The sequence below is a fragment of the Orcinus orca genome, chromosome 8, assembly GCF_937001465.1.
Source record: "Orcinus orca chromosome 8, mOrcOrc1.1, whole genome shotgun sequence".
Classification (NCBI taxonomy): domain Eukaryota; kingdom Metazoa; phylum Chordata; class Mammalia; order Artiodactyla; family Delphinidae; genus Orcinus; species Orcinus orca.
The window spans coordinates 35,619,225-35,633,139 of NC_064566.1; the positions used below are offsets into that span (position 1 = coordinate 35,619,225).

General features: G+C 42.2%; 1 protein-coding gene across 2 annotated transcripts in view; it reads right to left on the reverse strand.

Moving 5' to 3' along the window:
• Positions 1–13,915, reverse strand: part of NELL1 (neural EGFL like 1) — an 868,290-nt gene that overhangs the window by 777,353 nt on the left and 77,022 nt on the right. For both annotated transcript variants that reach the window (XM_004263922.4, XM_004263921.4), the window contains exon 3: positions 9,419–9,569. In XM_004263922.4, coding sequence (XP_004263970.1) covers positions 9,419–9,569 — 151 coding nt within the window. The remainder of the gene's footprint in view (positions 1–9,418; positions 9,570–13,915) is intronic.

Consider the following 13,915-nt stretch of genomic DNA (forward strand, 5'->3'; position numbering starts at 1 on the left):
AGTGGTACTCATAAGAAAACAGAGCCTTCAGTGATTTTACCAGTAAACAGAAAATACTGAAAACAAATGAACATCCAAGAAGCTAGTAAAAATACCAAAGTGATCGAAAAAGAGGTAAGAAGCAGAAATCAATGAATTTAAAGTGAAAAACAGTAGACTTGATCAATAAAACTTAAGAACTGCTTCATTAAAAAGGCCAATAAATTACACAACCCGTGATAAGCTTGACCAAGAAGGAAACACATTATTCCACGTTTACAAGATATAACCACAAATATAAAAATTTTATTAAGAATATAATGTCCAACTATTTGCCCCAAAAAAGGGGGCGATCTCGATGAAATATATGATTTCAACAAAATGTAAATTGGTCCACAGAAGAGCTTAAAATTAATTAAATAGAATACCATAAAGAGATGGAAAATGAACATTTTCAGTAATAAGAGTTCCCAGCCTCCCGAGACACAAATTATCAGCCCACATTATTTTCAGGCTAATTCCATCAGAATCATTTATAAAAGAGGTATTGCCTATATATTTAAACCAGTCTAGAGCATAAAATTCAAAAAGCCTTGAATTAAATCACGTACACAGGAAAACCTATTGTATCTCACTTACGAGTTAAAAAGTGTTTAACGAGTTTAAGGTAAAATGTTTAGAACAATGCCTGGCATTTATCAGTGCTTCCAGTAATTAGTTATTATTACTATTTTTATTAATATTACTATTATTAACATTGATGCAAAAATCCTAAACATTACTAAATATAAATTTAAGGATTTCAGAAATAGTTCAACATTATGGACTCTATTAATGTAATTAATGTTAATAAATGAAAGGGAAAAAACACATAATTATCTCAAAAGGTACCCTGAAGAGGGTGTTTAATAAAATGTAACAGCTGTTCATGATTTTTTGGCCTTTTAAATCAGGCAGAAAACTAAATTTCCTTTATATGATGACTATATGTATATACATATATATCCATATACACGCATACATATACATACTATATATACACATATATACATATTTATATATATAAGCTAGATTGATTTAGTAACATGTAACAGCTGTTCATGATCTTATGACCTTTCAGTAAATCAGAAACAGATCTAAATTTCCTTTACATGTGGACTGTGTGTGTGTGTGTGTGTATATATACACACACACACACACACACATACACACACACATATATAAGATAGATTGACAGATCAGAAACTACCAGACATTATATCAAGCAGCTTAAACAGATAAGGAACACATTAAAGACAGGATTGTCTGACGTCTTCTTCCTGACTTTAATGAGGACCTTTAATATGATTATTATTCACCACTGTTACAGAGATTCCAGCCAGTATCATAAGACAAGAAAAAGGGATAGCTAGTATAAACATTGGAATGTGAGCGACATAGCTAGTATAAATACTGGAATGAGAGAGACAAAATTTTCAATATTTTTGAGTTACAAAACTGTACACTTAATAAAGGGGCGTCATCTAAAAAAAAAAATTTAAATGCCTGGCTCATGGTACACTAAATAGCAAATGTTAGTTTAAAAAAAAAAAACAAGGCTTCCCTGGTGGCACAGTGGTTGAGAGTCCGCCTGCTGATGCAGGGGACACGGGTTCGTACCCCGGTCTGGGAAGATCCCACATGCCGCGGAGCGGCTGGTCCCGTGAGCCATGGCCGCTGAGCCGGCGCGTCCGGAGCCTGTGCTCCACAACGGGAGAGGCCACAACAGTGAGAGGCCCGCGTACTGGAAAAAAACGAAAAAAAACAAACAAAAAAAACTATTCCACATAGCTCACATAGTTTAAAAATCTAATACAAAAATCAGACAAAAGGCATCAAAAGAAAACTACAAACCAATCTCTCTCATGAATATAGATATAGAAATTAATATACTATCAAATCAAATCCAGGAATATATTAAAAGGATTATACCACATGACTAAGTGGGATTAATCCCAGGAATGCAAGTTTGGTATAATATCCAAAAATCAATTAGTATAATACACCACATCAATAGAACAGGATAAAACTACATGATCATCTTGATAGATGCAGAAAAAGCACTTTAAAAAGGTAAAACCCTTTCATGTTAAAAAAACAATCAACCAACAAGGAATGGAAGAGAACCTCCTCAACCTGATAAGAGCATGTAGGAATAGAAGACAATTTCTTCAACCTGGTTAAACTCATCTAAGAAAATCCACACCCAACATCACAATTCATGGTGAAAAATTGAAAGCTTTCCTCCTTAAGATCAGAAACAAGACAAGACTATCTGTTCCCATCACTTCTATTCAACATTGTACTGGAAGTTCTACTCAGGGCAATTAGGCAAGAATATAAAAGGCACTCAGATAAGACAGAAATACAACTCTATTTATAGATGACCTGATCTTGTAAGTAAAAATTTAAGAAATCCACTAAAAAATTATTAGAATAAATGAGATCAGCAAAGCTGCAGGATACAAGATTAATATGCAAACATAAATTTGCATTTCTATGAAGTAGCAATGAGCAAACAAGTGAAATTAATAATTCCATTTACAATAGCATCAGAAAGAATATTTAATAATCATTTTTTAATTTAACAAAAGCCTTGCAAAACTTATACTCTGAAACTATAAAACACTTTGAAAGAATTAAAGAAGACCTAAATAAATGGAAAGACATTCCATGTCTATGGATATGATTTAATATTGTTCAGATGGCAGTATTCCCCACAATGATCTACACATTCAATGCAATCCCTTTGAAAGTACAGCTGACATCTTTGCAGAATTTGAAAAGCTGGTCATTAATACTCATACGGAAATTCAAGAGGACTGAAATAGCCAAAACAATCTTAAAAAAGAAGAAACAAGGTTGGAGGGCTCACACTTATCCATTTCAAAACTTACCACAACGCCAAATAATCAAAACAGTACTGGCATAAGAATAAACAAATATATCAGTGGAATAGAATTTGAGAGTCCAGAAATAAATCTTCACATTTATGGTCAACTGATCTTCAACAAGGGTACCAAGAAAATTCATTGGTCTTCAACAAACGGTGCTGGGACAACTGGCTATCCACATGCAAAAAAATGAAGTCGGACCCCTTTCTCACCATATTAAAAAACTTGACTCAAAATATATCAAAGATCTAAATATAAGAACTAAACCTATAAAACTTTTTAAAGAAATCATATGGAGTAAATCTTCAGTCTCAGGATTAGGCAATAAAAGAAAAACTGGACATCAAATTTAACAACTTTTGTGCCTCAAAGAACACCATGAAGAAAGTGACAGAATCTACAGAATGGGGGAAAAAATTCTGTAAATCACATCTGATAAGGGATTTGTATCTAAAATAACTATTACCAAATCATAAAGACACACAACCCAATTAAAAATGGACAAATGATCTGAATAAACATTTTTCCAAAGAGGATATATAGCAGCCAATAAGCACACGAAAAGATACTCAACATTATTTGCCATCAGGAAAATTTAAATCAAAAGCACAGTGCAATATCACTTCACACCTACCAGGATGGCTATAATCAAAAAGAAAGCTAATAACTAGCTTTTAACAGGGATGGAGAGAATTTGGAAGCCTCACACACTGCTGGTGGGAATGTAAAATGGTACAGGCACTTGGAAAAAACAGTCCGACAACTGCACAGTTAAACACAGTGACCACTTGATTCAGCAAGTCTACTCCTAGTTAAATACCCAAGAGAATAAAAATATATGTCCACACAAAAATTTATACAAGAAAGCTTATAGCAGCATTATTCATAATAGCCAAAAAGTGGAACCAACTCCAGCGTCCCATCAATCGATGAATGGACAAATAAAAGGTGGTATGTCCAAACAATGTAATATTATTCTGCAATTGGGGAATTCCCTGGCGGTCCAGTGGTTAGGACTCTGCACTCTCACTGCCAAAGGTGCAGGTTCAGTCCCTGGTCGGGCAACTAAAATCCCACAAGCCACAATGTGTGGCCAAAAAAAAGAAAAAAGAAATGAACTACTGACACATACTACCAACACTAAAGAACTTTGAAAACATTCTTAATAAAAGAAGCCAGCTACAAAGGGCCACCTTGTATGATTCCATTTAGGCAAATCCACAGAGACAGAAAGTAGATTAGTGATTGCCTAAGGCTGGGGGACCCTTGGGGAGATTGGGGAGTGATAGCTAAGAGGTGAGGGATTTCTTCGAGAGGTAATGAAAACTTGTAAAATTGATAATGTTGATAAATGCACAACTCCGAATATACTAAAAAAAACAAATGTGAAAAAAAAAATTCAGCTAGGAATCTAATAGTGCCCATCATATCCTATTTGTAGCAAATGCATATTTAATTCACCTTGATCGTGAGAGGTGCAATGAGGATCACACAGGAGAGAATCAAAAGAAAAACCTGGGTGTCTGACTTCCCAGTCAACAGTCTATCAGGTCCTTAATAGATTCCAGTTTATCAATCCAGTCTATCAAATCCCTGGATCCTCTGCTACTGAATAAAGAAGAGCCCGATTATCTTCTATATCCGGTCAAATGTGCATGCCAAATGTCTACAAAGGCAATTCGCTGCTCTAGACACTGTTACCCTGGAAAACAAAAGGAAATCTGAAAATGACTAAAGGTTCTCACATATTACAGATGGGAACATCTTTTGTATTATAAAAAGCCTAATTCGTAAATATATATTCCCCTCTACTTCTTGCATGCTGAGAGCCTCCTTAACTAGATGTTAATCTCCTTAAGCATGGAACCAGATCTTTAGTACCCACAGCCAAGTACATTTCAGATTCAGAGTTAATCCTTTATACCTTGCCTTGATTAGACTAAACAAACATGCAGGAAGGCACCACAGAATTCAGAAGTGGAGGGGAACTTATTTTCTACTTCTTTATATCTATTTCATTTGAGTCAAGACCTGAGGTTTTCCTATTACAATGAAAAATGGTCAGATGATTTCCATTCAATGATCCTCAAGTTCTATTAGAATCCTGCCGGGAAAGTAAGAGAAGGTGGCCTCCGATGACTCTCCTGGCAACACAAAAGGCTTTTCAAAACGTTTCTTAAAGATATGGATTTTTTTAGATTCCAAAAGAGAAACCCATAAAATAGAGTTTCAAGACTTAGGATTAGACAAGGAGAAGAAATACATATGTGTTCAGAGCTGTGCACTTAACATGCACTATCTTTTTTCATCCTCACGGCCATCCTGCAAGGCAGATTATTATCCCCATTTACAGATAAAGATATTGAGGTTCCAACATATTAAACAGCGGGTACTGCAAAGCTAGAAGTCAGACTCCAGCCTCTATCATGTCTGACTCTGAAGCCAGTGCTCTACTATATCGGTTGCCATTCCACTCACTTCTCACCTGCTTTGGGAAGTTCTCTGCTTCCACTGAGAAGCATTTGAAGATGCCCCACACTCTATTCTTGGACATGTGTATGGCCCTCATACTGAGGAAGCCCTCACACCCAACCCCACAAAGCCAGTGGGGCAAGGACATGACCTTCCTATGTCTGTGAAGCTGAGGCTGACTTGACATCTCCACCCTTGGGCAATAAGAACCTGTGCTTTCTCCCAGCCTACGGAACATGTGGACCCTAACCCATGCCTGCTCACCAACACATATGGCAGCTCGCTTTTGCCAGGCTGGCCCAGAAACAACCAGCTCACCGTGCTGACTGCATCCCCACAGAAGGGTCAGGGTCCATCACATCCCTTTGAGGCTGAGGGCAAACTTAACCACTGGAAAGAGAACTGTTGAGATCCTCACCTCTGTGGAAAATGTACATGGAAAGATCCTCTGCTCCAGCGAATGATCTGTTCTCCGCACCTCTCCCCACAACCAAAAAAAAAAAAATTGCGTTTCTTTCATTTCTTCCCCGTGTGACTGCCTACACTGTTCTCCCTGCTTCTATACCCTTCTCTTTCCCTTGCCTGCAGAAGTCTACCTGTTCAGCAGTCTCCCTTCTATGTGGTCTTCCTTAACCACCAATTTAATGTACTGAACTCAGTGAACTTAACACCTTTATATCACTTTTGCCTCAGTTTACCTATCTAGGTTGATATATCAAAAAGTAGAAAAAGGGAAGGTTTATCTGAACTCTGGTTCCCCAGTAGTGACCCTGACGAGATTTGAGAGCAAGCGATTTCCTAAGGAAGTGCTCCCAGGAGAGGGAGGGAGGGAGGGAAGGAAGTCCCAGCCTCAGCCTGATCCCTGGTTGCTCTGGGGGATGAATGAAGCCTCAGAGAATGACTGGCCTCTGGGCATCAAAGGCCAGGGAACTAGGCTTCCATACTCCCACACTCATGAGTCAATCATTGACTCCAGGCTGCCTGGGGAGGAAGTGAACTCCTAGACACTTCCGCTCTCAGTATAGTAGGGTGAAGGGGCTATAGAGGCTGAGGGTCAGTGCTCTGAGGCAAGTTGTAAGGTGTCAACCTTCAGAAGCAAAGCCCATAGAAGCCAGGTGAAGGGCACACAGAACCTACACAAGAGATGTGAGGGGGTCAAGGGAGAGCACCACCGTGTCTGCTGCAAGGTCAAGGTAGGGCTGGCTTCATGGGCATGTGACCAGTGCATTTGCACAGGATCCTGCCCTCAGGAGGGACCCACACTTGGGGGTTAATGCTCTGCAGTCACCATCTTGAAATTCTCAGTAATTTTACCTTTGACTTTTGTCAGTGAAGTCCGATGGGACAGTAGAGCATGAACTGGGCCCTTGGAGCCTCCATTCATGTGCAGCTCCCTCCCACCACCTACCACCTACCACCTCCCTGGGACCAGTTCTCAGCCACTGGCCCGGTTGCTCCTGGTGCCCAGGGCCCACCTGTCTTTCCCCAGTTGCCACCCTCTGCTTAGGCAGTGACTTTTCTGTGGGCTTGTGGGGGGCCAGCGTTCTGCCACTGCTGTCCACCCCGGGGGGGGAGGGAGGGGTACAGGGGTAAGTTTGGGGAGCCACATAATTTTGAAGTTAGCTACACACTGCCTAGTAACTCCAGTCTATTACTTCTCTATTACTAGCTCTTTTTTATTCTTTAGTTTTTTTACGTGGTCATGCCTTGCTTCCCACATTGCCGAACTCTGTTAGATTTTGTTCCTTTCACTTCCCCACAAAAACTGGCATAGCACTTAGAACAGAGTAGGTGTTTCATCGGTATTTTCAATGGATTAATATAAAATTGGTATTCAATTAAAATTGGCTGGGAGACTCCCCTGGTGGTGCAGTGGTTAAGAATCTGCCTGCCAATGAAGGAACACAGGTTCGATCCCTGGTCCAGGAAGATCCCACACGTCACAGAGCAACTAAGCCCGTGTGCCACAACTACTGAACCTGCATGCCGCAACTACTGAAGCCCGTGCACTTAGAGCCCGTGCTCCACAACAAGAGAAGCCACCGCAATGAGAAGCCCGCGCACCACAACGAAGAGTAGCCCCTGCTCACCGCAACTAGAGAAAAGCCCGCGCGCAGCAACGAAGACCCAACGCGGCCAAAAATAAATAAATAAAAATAAAATTGGCTGGGAGGTTTCAGTTCAGGATGGTGACACAGGTAGATCCCAGGTAGAGATAGAGCCTCGTCCTCCACACTAAGTCTACAGCTACCTATGGAACATTTTCCTCTGGAAAAAACCTAAAGGCTGGCTGAGCACATGGGACAAACGAGGGGGAAAAAAAAAAAAAAACTGCATCGAAGCAGATAGGATAGGGTGAGATATAATCTCACTGTAAACCCCAGCCCCAGTTCAGAGACCCAGAGTCAGTAGGGAACTTAAAACCCAAAGCTTCTCCTTAAGAAGCAAAGAGTTTGAACCCCACATCAGGCACCCCACTTCTTAACACCTGCACCTAAGAGACAATCCTCCACAACGTCTAGCTGCGAAAACCAGAGGCTCGTGTCCACAAGACCCACAAGGCTGTAATGACCTGAGAAAAGAGGTCACACACTGGGACTCACCCAGCTCGGGGCCCAGATCAGAGGAAGCCTCTGGCGCCCAGACTTCAAGTGAAAGAGGCTCATTTGCTTATAATAAAGCATTGGCCTGAGGGGCAGGCATCTAATCTAACACACACATCCAGGAACCTGCTGGAATCCTCTCCAGAAGGAAGACTGGCAGCCGTGACATCCTCCCTCTGCAAACTCCAGAGGGTCAGTATCTCCCAGAAGGGAGCTCTTATACCATCCGGTGCCCTGGTTTTTAGAGCTGCCACCCAAGGGACACCCTTGATTCCCTGGCTCTGGAGCCCAGCTGCTGGGTCCCATGGGACCAAAACAGTCGGAGAGACAGTCCTTGGCAGGCTGTCACCCCCAGGGCACTACACAGACAGCAGACTGAAATACCGCCAGTCTCTCTGAGAAAGAGATCTGTTTGCTTGTCCAGGAGCTTTGGTCTGGGGAGAAGGCTTCCAGCATGCTTACAGGGGCCAACAGAGGGGCTCTCAGGGAATGGAGGTTCGTGGACACAATCTTTCCCCTCACCCTCTGCTTTGCCACAGCTCACCAGTATATCCCAGAAAGGACCTTATACCCTTGTCTTAGATTATCTAATAATCATTACTTTGAACTCCCGAATAGAGTGACCTTTCTCAAACTTAAAACCATTATGTAGTTTCCCATCATCTACGGGGACTTCAGTCCAAGGTTTTCAACACAGCATCAGAGCTTTGGAATGATCTCGTTTCTGCCTGCCTCTATGATACCACCTATCTCTGCCTGCCTCAAACACCTCAGCCCCTGCCCCACACACTTTGTGTCATCTACTTACCCACTTACCCGTTCCTTCCCCAAATCATCACAACCTCTTCCTTGAATGTTTTTCTTCCTATTCCTTACTCCTTCCCATTCAGCCTGTCAAATATCTACTCACTTGATTTCCTTATACAGTCATCATCTTCTCTGAACCCTTTCCTGGCTTACTACAAAGCTTAGCAGAATTGCCTACTACCTTTATTCCCTAAACACAAGCTTCCAGCACTGCATCTACAATTCTTCGTGACATTCATTTGTCCATATTCCCTACTAGCTTGTGTGATGCGATCCTTAGAATAAACACTCTGTATTATTCACCTTAATGTTCCCAGCGTCAAGCACAGTTCCTGCATAAAATAAACACAATGAAGGCTTACTGGAGGTTCTTGGTAAATGTAACTTGCTTGATGGCCTAAATCTGATGGATAGCATGTGGTTTTATATGAGCAAAGTCTACCAGGAGATAGAAAATAGGTGAGAAAGACATCTTAAGGCAAAGTCAGTCCATGAATGTGTTCAACAGTCACGAGGCTTCAGCAAGCCGAACATTTTCCTGGAGCTCCAGGAAATTCCAAGGTATTTTGTACAGCCCATGAATGCTAGGTAGATATTTTTGAGAAGTAGAAAGCTCTTTCTTACCTGCGTTCCAGTTCTCGAATGGACAGTATCACTCCTGAACTGGATGGCTTCTGCTGTACAGTGGCCAGAAAGGTGAATTCGCTCTTATTCCGGAACAGCTGAATTAATTTGTCACTCACGTGAGGGGCTGCGTGGATCTCCCTTTCTATATCTAGGAGTCAAGAAGGAACAGAAGGGAGAAAGAAGAGGAAATGGAGGAGGAGAAGAGGAAGGAAAGGAGGAATACAGACGGGAAAAGAGGAGAGGGAATACGAGAAGGAAAAGGAGAAAAGATGCACAGTTAAAAATGCCTTGTCCAGAGGGTCCACGGTACATTCTCCCTTCTCCCCTCTTGTCAGTAGTTTTCCGTTTTCAGGCGCCACCCACCACTCCACACGGCTGCGCGCATTCAAGGCAAAGCCTGGGCATGCCGTCTCAGCCACCGTGCCCGCTTGTCACTTTGACAAGTTCACAATTGGCCAGCCGGTGATTTTCTGACAGGAACTGTGATGGGACACGGAGCAATCTGGCCTGCTGCAAACAGATTAAGCTGCTTAAAATAAGGTGAGAGGCAGTCTGATAAATGGGGTCCAAAATTCAGAGAATCCTGAGTCTAATAGGATCCAGGGCCACTCAGCAGTCTCTAATTTCCCTTTTCCCGTGGCCTCAGCTTCTTTCTCTCCACAATGCATCTAGGGAAACCCGTCCTTGCCTTGTACCCAAAAGAGATTTACTAGAGCTAATAATGCCAGACAACTCTGCTTTTGCTTAAAGGATAAATACAAGGCATGCCCATGATCCATCAGTGCGCCTGGAATTCCTCTGTAAACATGCAGCGGATGACTGTCCTCGTGAAATGTTTATTAAGGTTGAGGCCAATTCAGCAGGCCAGAGGTGTGCGAGTCCAGCTAATCCTGCTACTGGACAGAAATCTTTCTTTCTGCAACATCTGCATAATGAGAGACATCCCTCATTTCCGGCTCACCCTTGTCATGATAAACTGGGCATTACATCACTATTTTACACTACACTTTCTGGCAGCAGAAAGTGGGCACCAAGGGAGCTGAATTAGAGAAAACTATTCAGAGGATGACAAATGAACACCAAAGACGTGTTTGGTGGCCTTCTCTCATGCCCTGACCACGTCCTCTGATGGTATGGTAACTACTTGGGTATTTCTCCAGGACTGACCGAGGAAGCTTTGAAAAACATAGAACTGCATTATTTACAATAGCCAAGATACGGAAACAACCTAAGTGTCCATTAACAGATGAATGGATAAAGAAGCTGTGGTATATATATATATACCATGGAATCCTACTCAGCCATAAAAAAGAATGAAATATTGCCATTTGCCGCAAGATAGATGGACTTGCAGGGCATTATGCTAAATTAAAATAAGTCAGACAAAGACAAATATTGTATGATATCACTTATATGTGGAATCTAAAAGAAACAACAAACTAGTGAATATAACCAAAAAGAAGCAGACTCACAGATACAGAGAACAAACTAGTGGTTACAAGTGGGGAGTACACAGGGGTGGGGCAGTGGGAGGTACAAGCTATTGAGCGTAAGACAGGCTCAAGGATGTATTGTACAACACAGAGACTATAGCCAATATTTTGTAATAACTGTAAATGGAAAGTAACCTTTAAAAATTGTATTAAAAACATTTTAAAAGAAAAACATAGAACTGCAAAGGCTGCATGGCCCAAGCAACATCACAGACTTGTATTCGGACCTTGAAGAACCTCATCCTGAAGAGTGGTTTTTAACAAAAAGAAATCCTTGAATTCTTGACCTCAGGCCTCAGTCTTCTCATCTGCAAAATGAGGGGCTTGGACTAGGCGATTTCTCAGGGCCTCCCCAGCTTTATCTCCTATAACGCTATACACTGCTGTTTCAAGTCTGCAGCACAGAACACCAGTCTTGCAGCTGTTCAAGTCTAGGCTATGCACAGTGGGAAGCAAGGTTGGTCCTCTTCCAAGGAGGGACCCAACCCAACAACACTGTACCCACAGAAACCCTACCTCAATGACATTTGCCTTTCTGCCCAAAGAAAGGCTTTCACTACTTTACTACTAAGCGGCATGCTGTCAGCTTCTGTCCAGGGCTGAGATAAGAGACAGCCACTTAAGGAATGCTTTTATGCCTTCTACAGAATCCTAGCCGAAGACTCTCCAGGATGATATTCAAAACCAATTAAACGTAGGAACAAATCACTCTGTAAACTAGAGATCATTAGCCAATGTTTGTTAATGTTATTTTTATTATTACTACTACTGGGCGAAGAGCCTCATAATATATTTCACCTAGAATTTGGTGCCAGAAAAGACACTTGGCTCTTGATTAACTTTGTCGTTTACTTTTTCCTGTTTGCTACTTCCTACTTTACCCATCAATTAGGAATCAACTGATTGTCGGTGGCTGCCCAGGGAGCTCATTAGAGGATTCTGAAGCTTAGGCCCAATGCAAAGAGGGCCATGACTGATCAGCAATGCCTACTAGGGGAGTTAATATCACACCAATTACGGGTATCCTCACCTCTCATTCAATTCTCCCTGGGGGAGTATCATCAAGCCAGATGGCCAATGACCCCCAAACTTATATCTGCAACCTCAACCTCTCCCTTAAGTAACAGATTCATATATGCAGTGTCCTTCTGAATATCTCCATATTCAGTATCTGAATATCTAACACCAAGTTGTATTCGCCCACTGAGCTCTTGTTCTCCCCCAACCCTCTCTTATCTCCTAGAGTTCCCAGTCTTAGTAAATGGAAACACCTACTTCCTCAGGCCAAAAAACTAGAAATTGTCCTCAATTTTTTCTTTTCCTACATGCTCCGTATTCAATCCGAGAGTGTGTCATGAGGGCTCCCATGTCTGGCATCTGTCCATTTCTTCCCAGCTGTACTCTTCAAACTCTTGTCCAAGCTGCCATCATCTCTCCAACTGCATCCTCACTGGTCTCCGTGTTACCTTCCCTTCTCCATCCTCCACACAGCAGCCCAAGTGCCCTTCTTAAGGCAGAAATCAGGATCATTTCCATCTCTTGCCTAAAACCCTCCAGTGGCTTCCCATCGCTCCCGGGATAAAATCAGGCTCTTCCGCATGGCCCGCACAGTCACACACAAATGCCTCTTGCCTACCTCTCCCTTCTCCCCCAGCTCTCACTGCAAATGCAACCTCCTGGCCACTCCCTCCAACGGGGCCCCCATTAATGTCTAAAATGCCACTTTGGTGACTTCCTTCAGACCACTTATCACAGTATATGTATTGTGATCAACTATTTCCTTGCATCACTTACCATAATCTTGTTTCATGTTCCTTACCTTATTTCCTTTCTTTCCCCACTAGGATGAAATAGCTCTACCTAGTCAATTTTCGAGAAACACTAAAAATGCTAATGTGATGAGGAAGCATCAGTAAAAACGTGTTAGGTGAAGGAAGGAGGCTGAAGAATGGAGGAGAGAAATTAAACGAGGGTGTTCACAAGCTCTTCTCTGCCTAATGTAGAAGAAACTTCACTTCCATTTTCCCTGACTTACAGGGTGAGGAGGGTGGTGATTTTCAATGTCAACAAACATATACCTGTGTTAACGCTGGGTCAGGTATCAGCAAAAAGGTAAAAACCGTTTCTGGCATCCAAGACAGCTACATAAGCAAGACAGTTACTTGGTGAAAACAGAGTAGGGCAATGCATAAAAGAAGGAAGGAAGGGACCCGGGGAGGCTGGGGATGACATCATACAGGACGTAACTTTGAGCCTGAGTCAAAAAAGATGAATAAGCATTTACTAGACAGGAGAAATAGAGAGAAGAGGGCATTCCTTGCAGGATCGCTGTGAGGCTATGAACACCCAGGTGTTTTCCATTATCCTGGCGTTTTTCTTTCTCTGCAAGCCTCTGTCACTAAAAGTCCAGCAGGAGAGCATCTACTCAATCTAACATTAGAGGGAACTCTCCACTGATTGGTGAGTTGAGAGAGCAAAGACAGCAGCAGCCAGAAACAGGACGAAACAGACACACCAGGGCTGCTTGCCTCAGTCTTGAGTGATGGTGAATTCAGGCGACGTTTCCGTAATCACAGCACGTGTACACTAAGAACCTCGACACGTGGCAGAACCTCCATATAGACACAGCACCTCCTTCTAGCCTGAGTCCCACATAAGCTTGTGGTTAAGATTGGCCCCGAAAGATAAAGAAACACTTGCTAATTTGAAAGGACAGTTGGCTTTTCATTTCTAAGTAGAGAGGAAATTTGCCATTTCAGAACTGCCAACTGTCCACAGGGCAATTCCTACTGTGTGGAGAGAGGCACATGTCCCACTGTTAGGTCCTGGGGCCCTTCTTTGAGAACTTCAGATGTTATTGATCCAAGCACTTTCAAAGAAGCAGAAATCACAAGCAGAAAGTAGCAGGGACACCAGAAGACTCCCACTTAATGTGTAAGGGATTTCTATCTCCATGAACAAGTTCACGATAATATCCCATTAAACCTGCATTAGCTCCAGG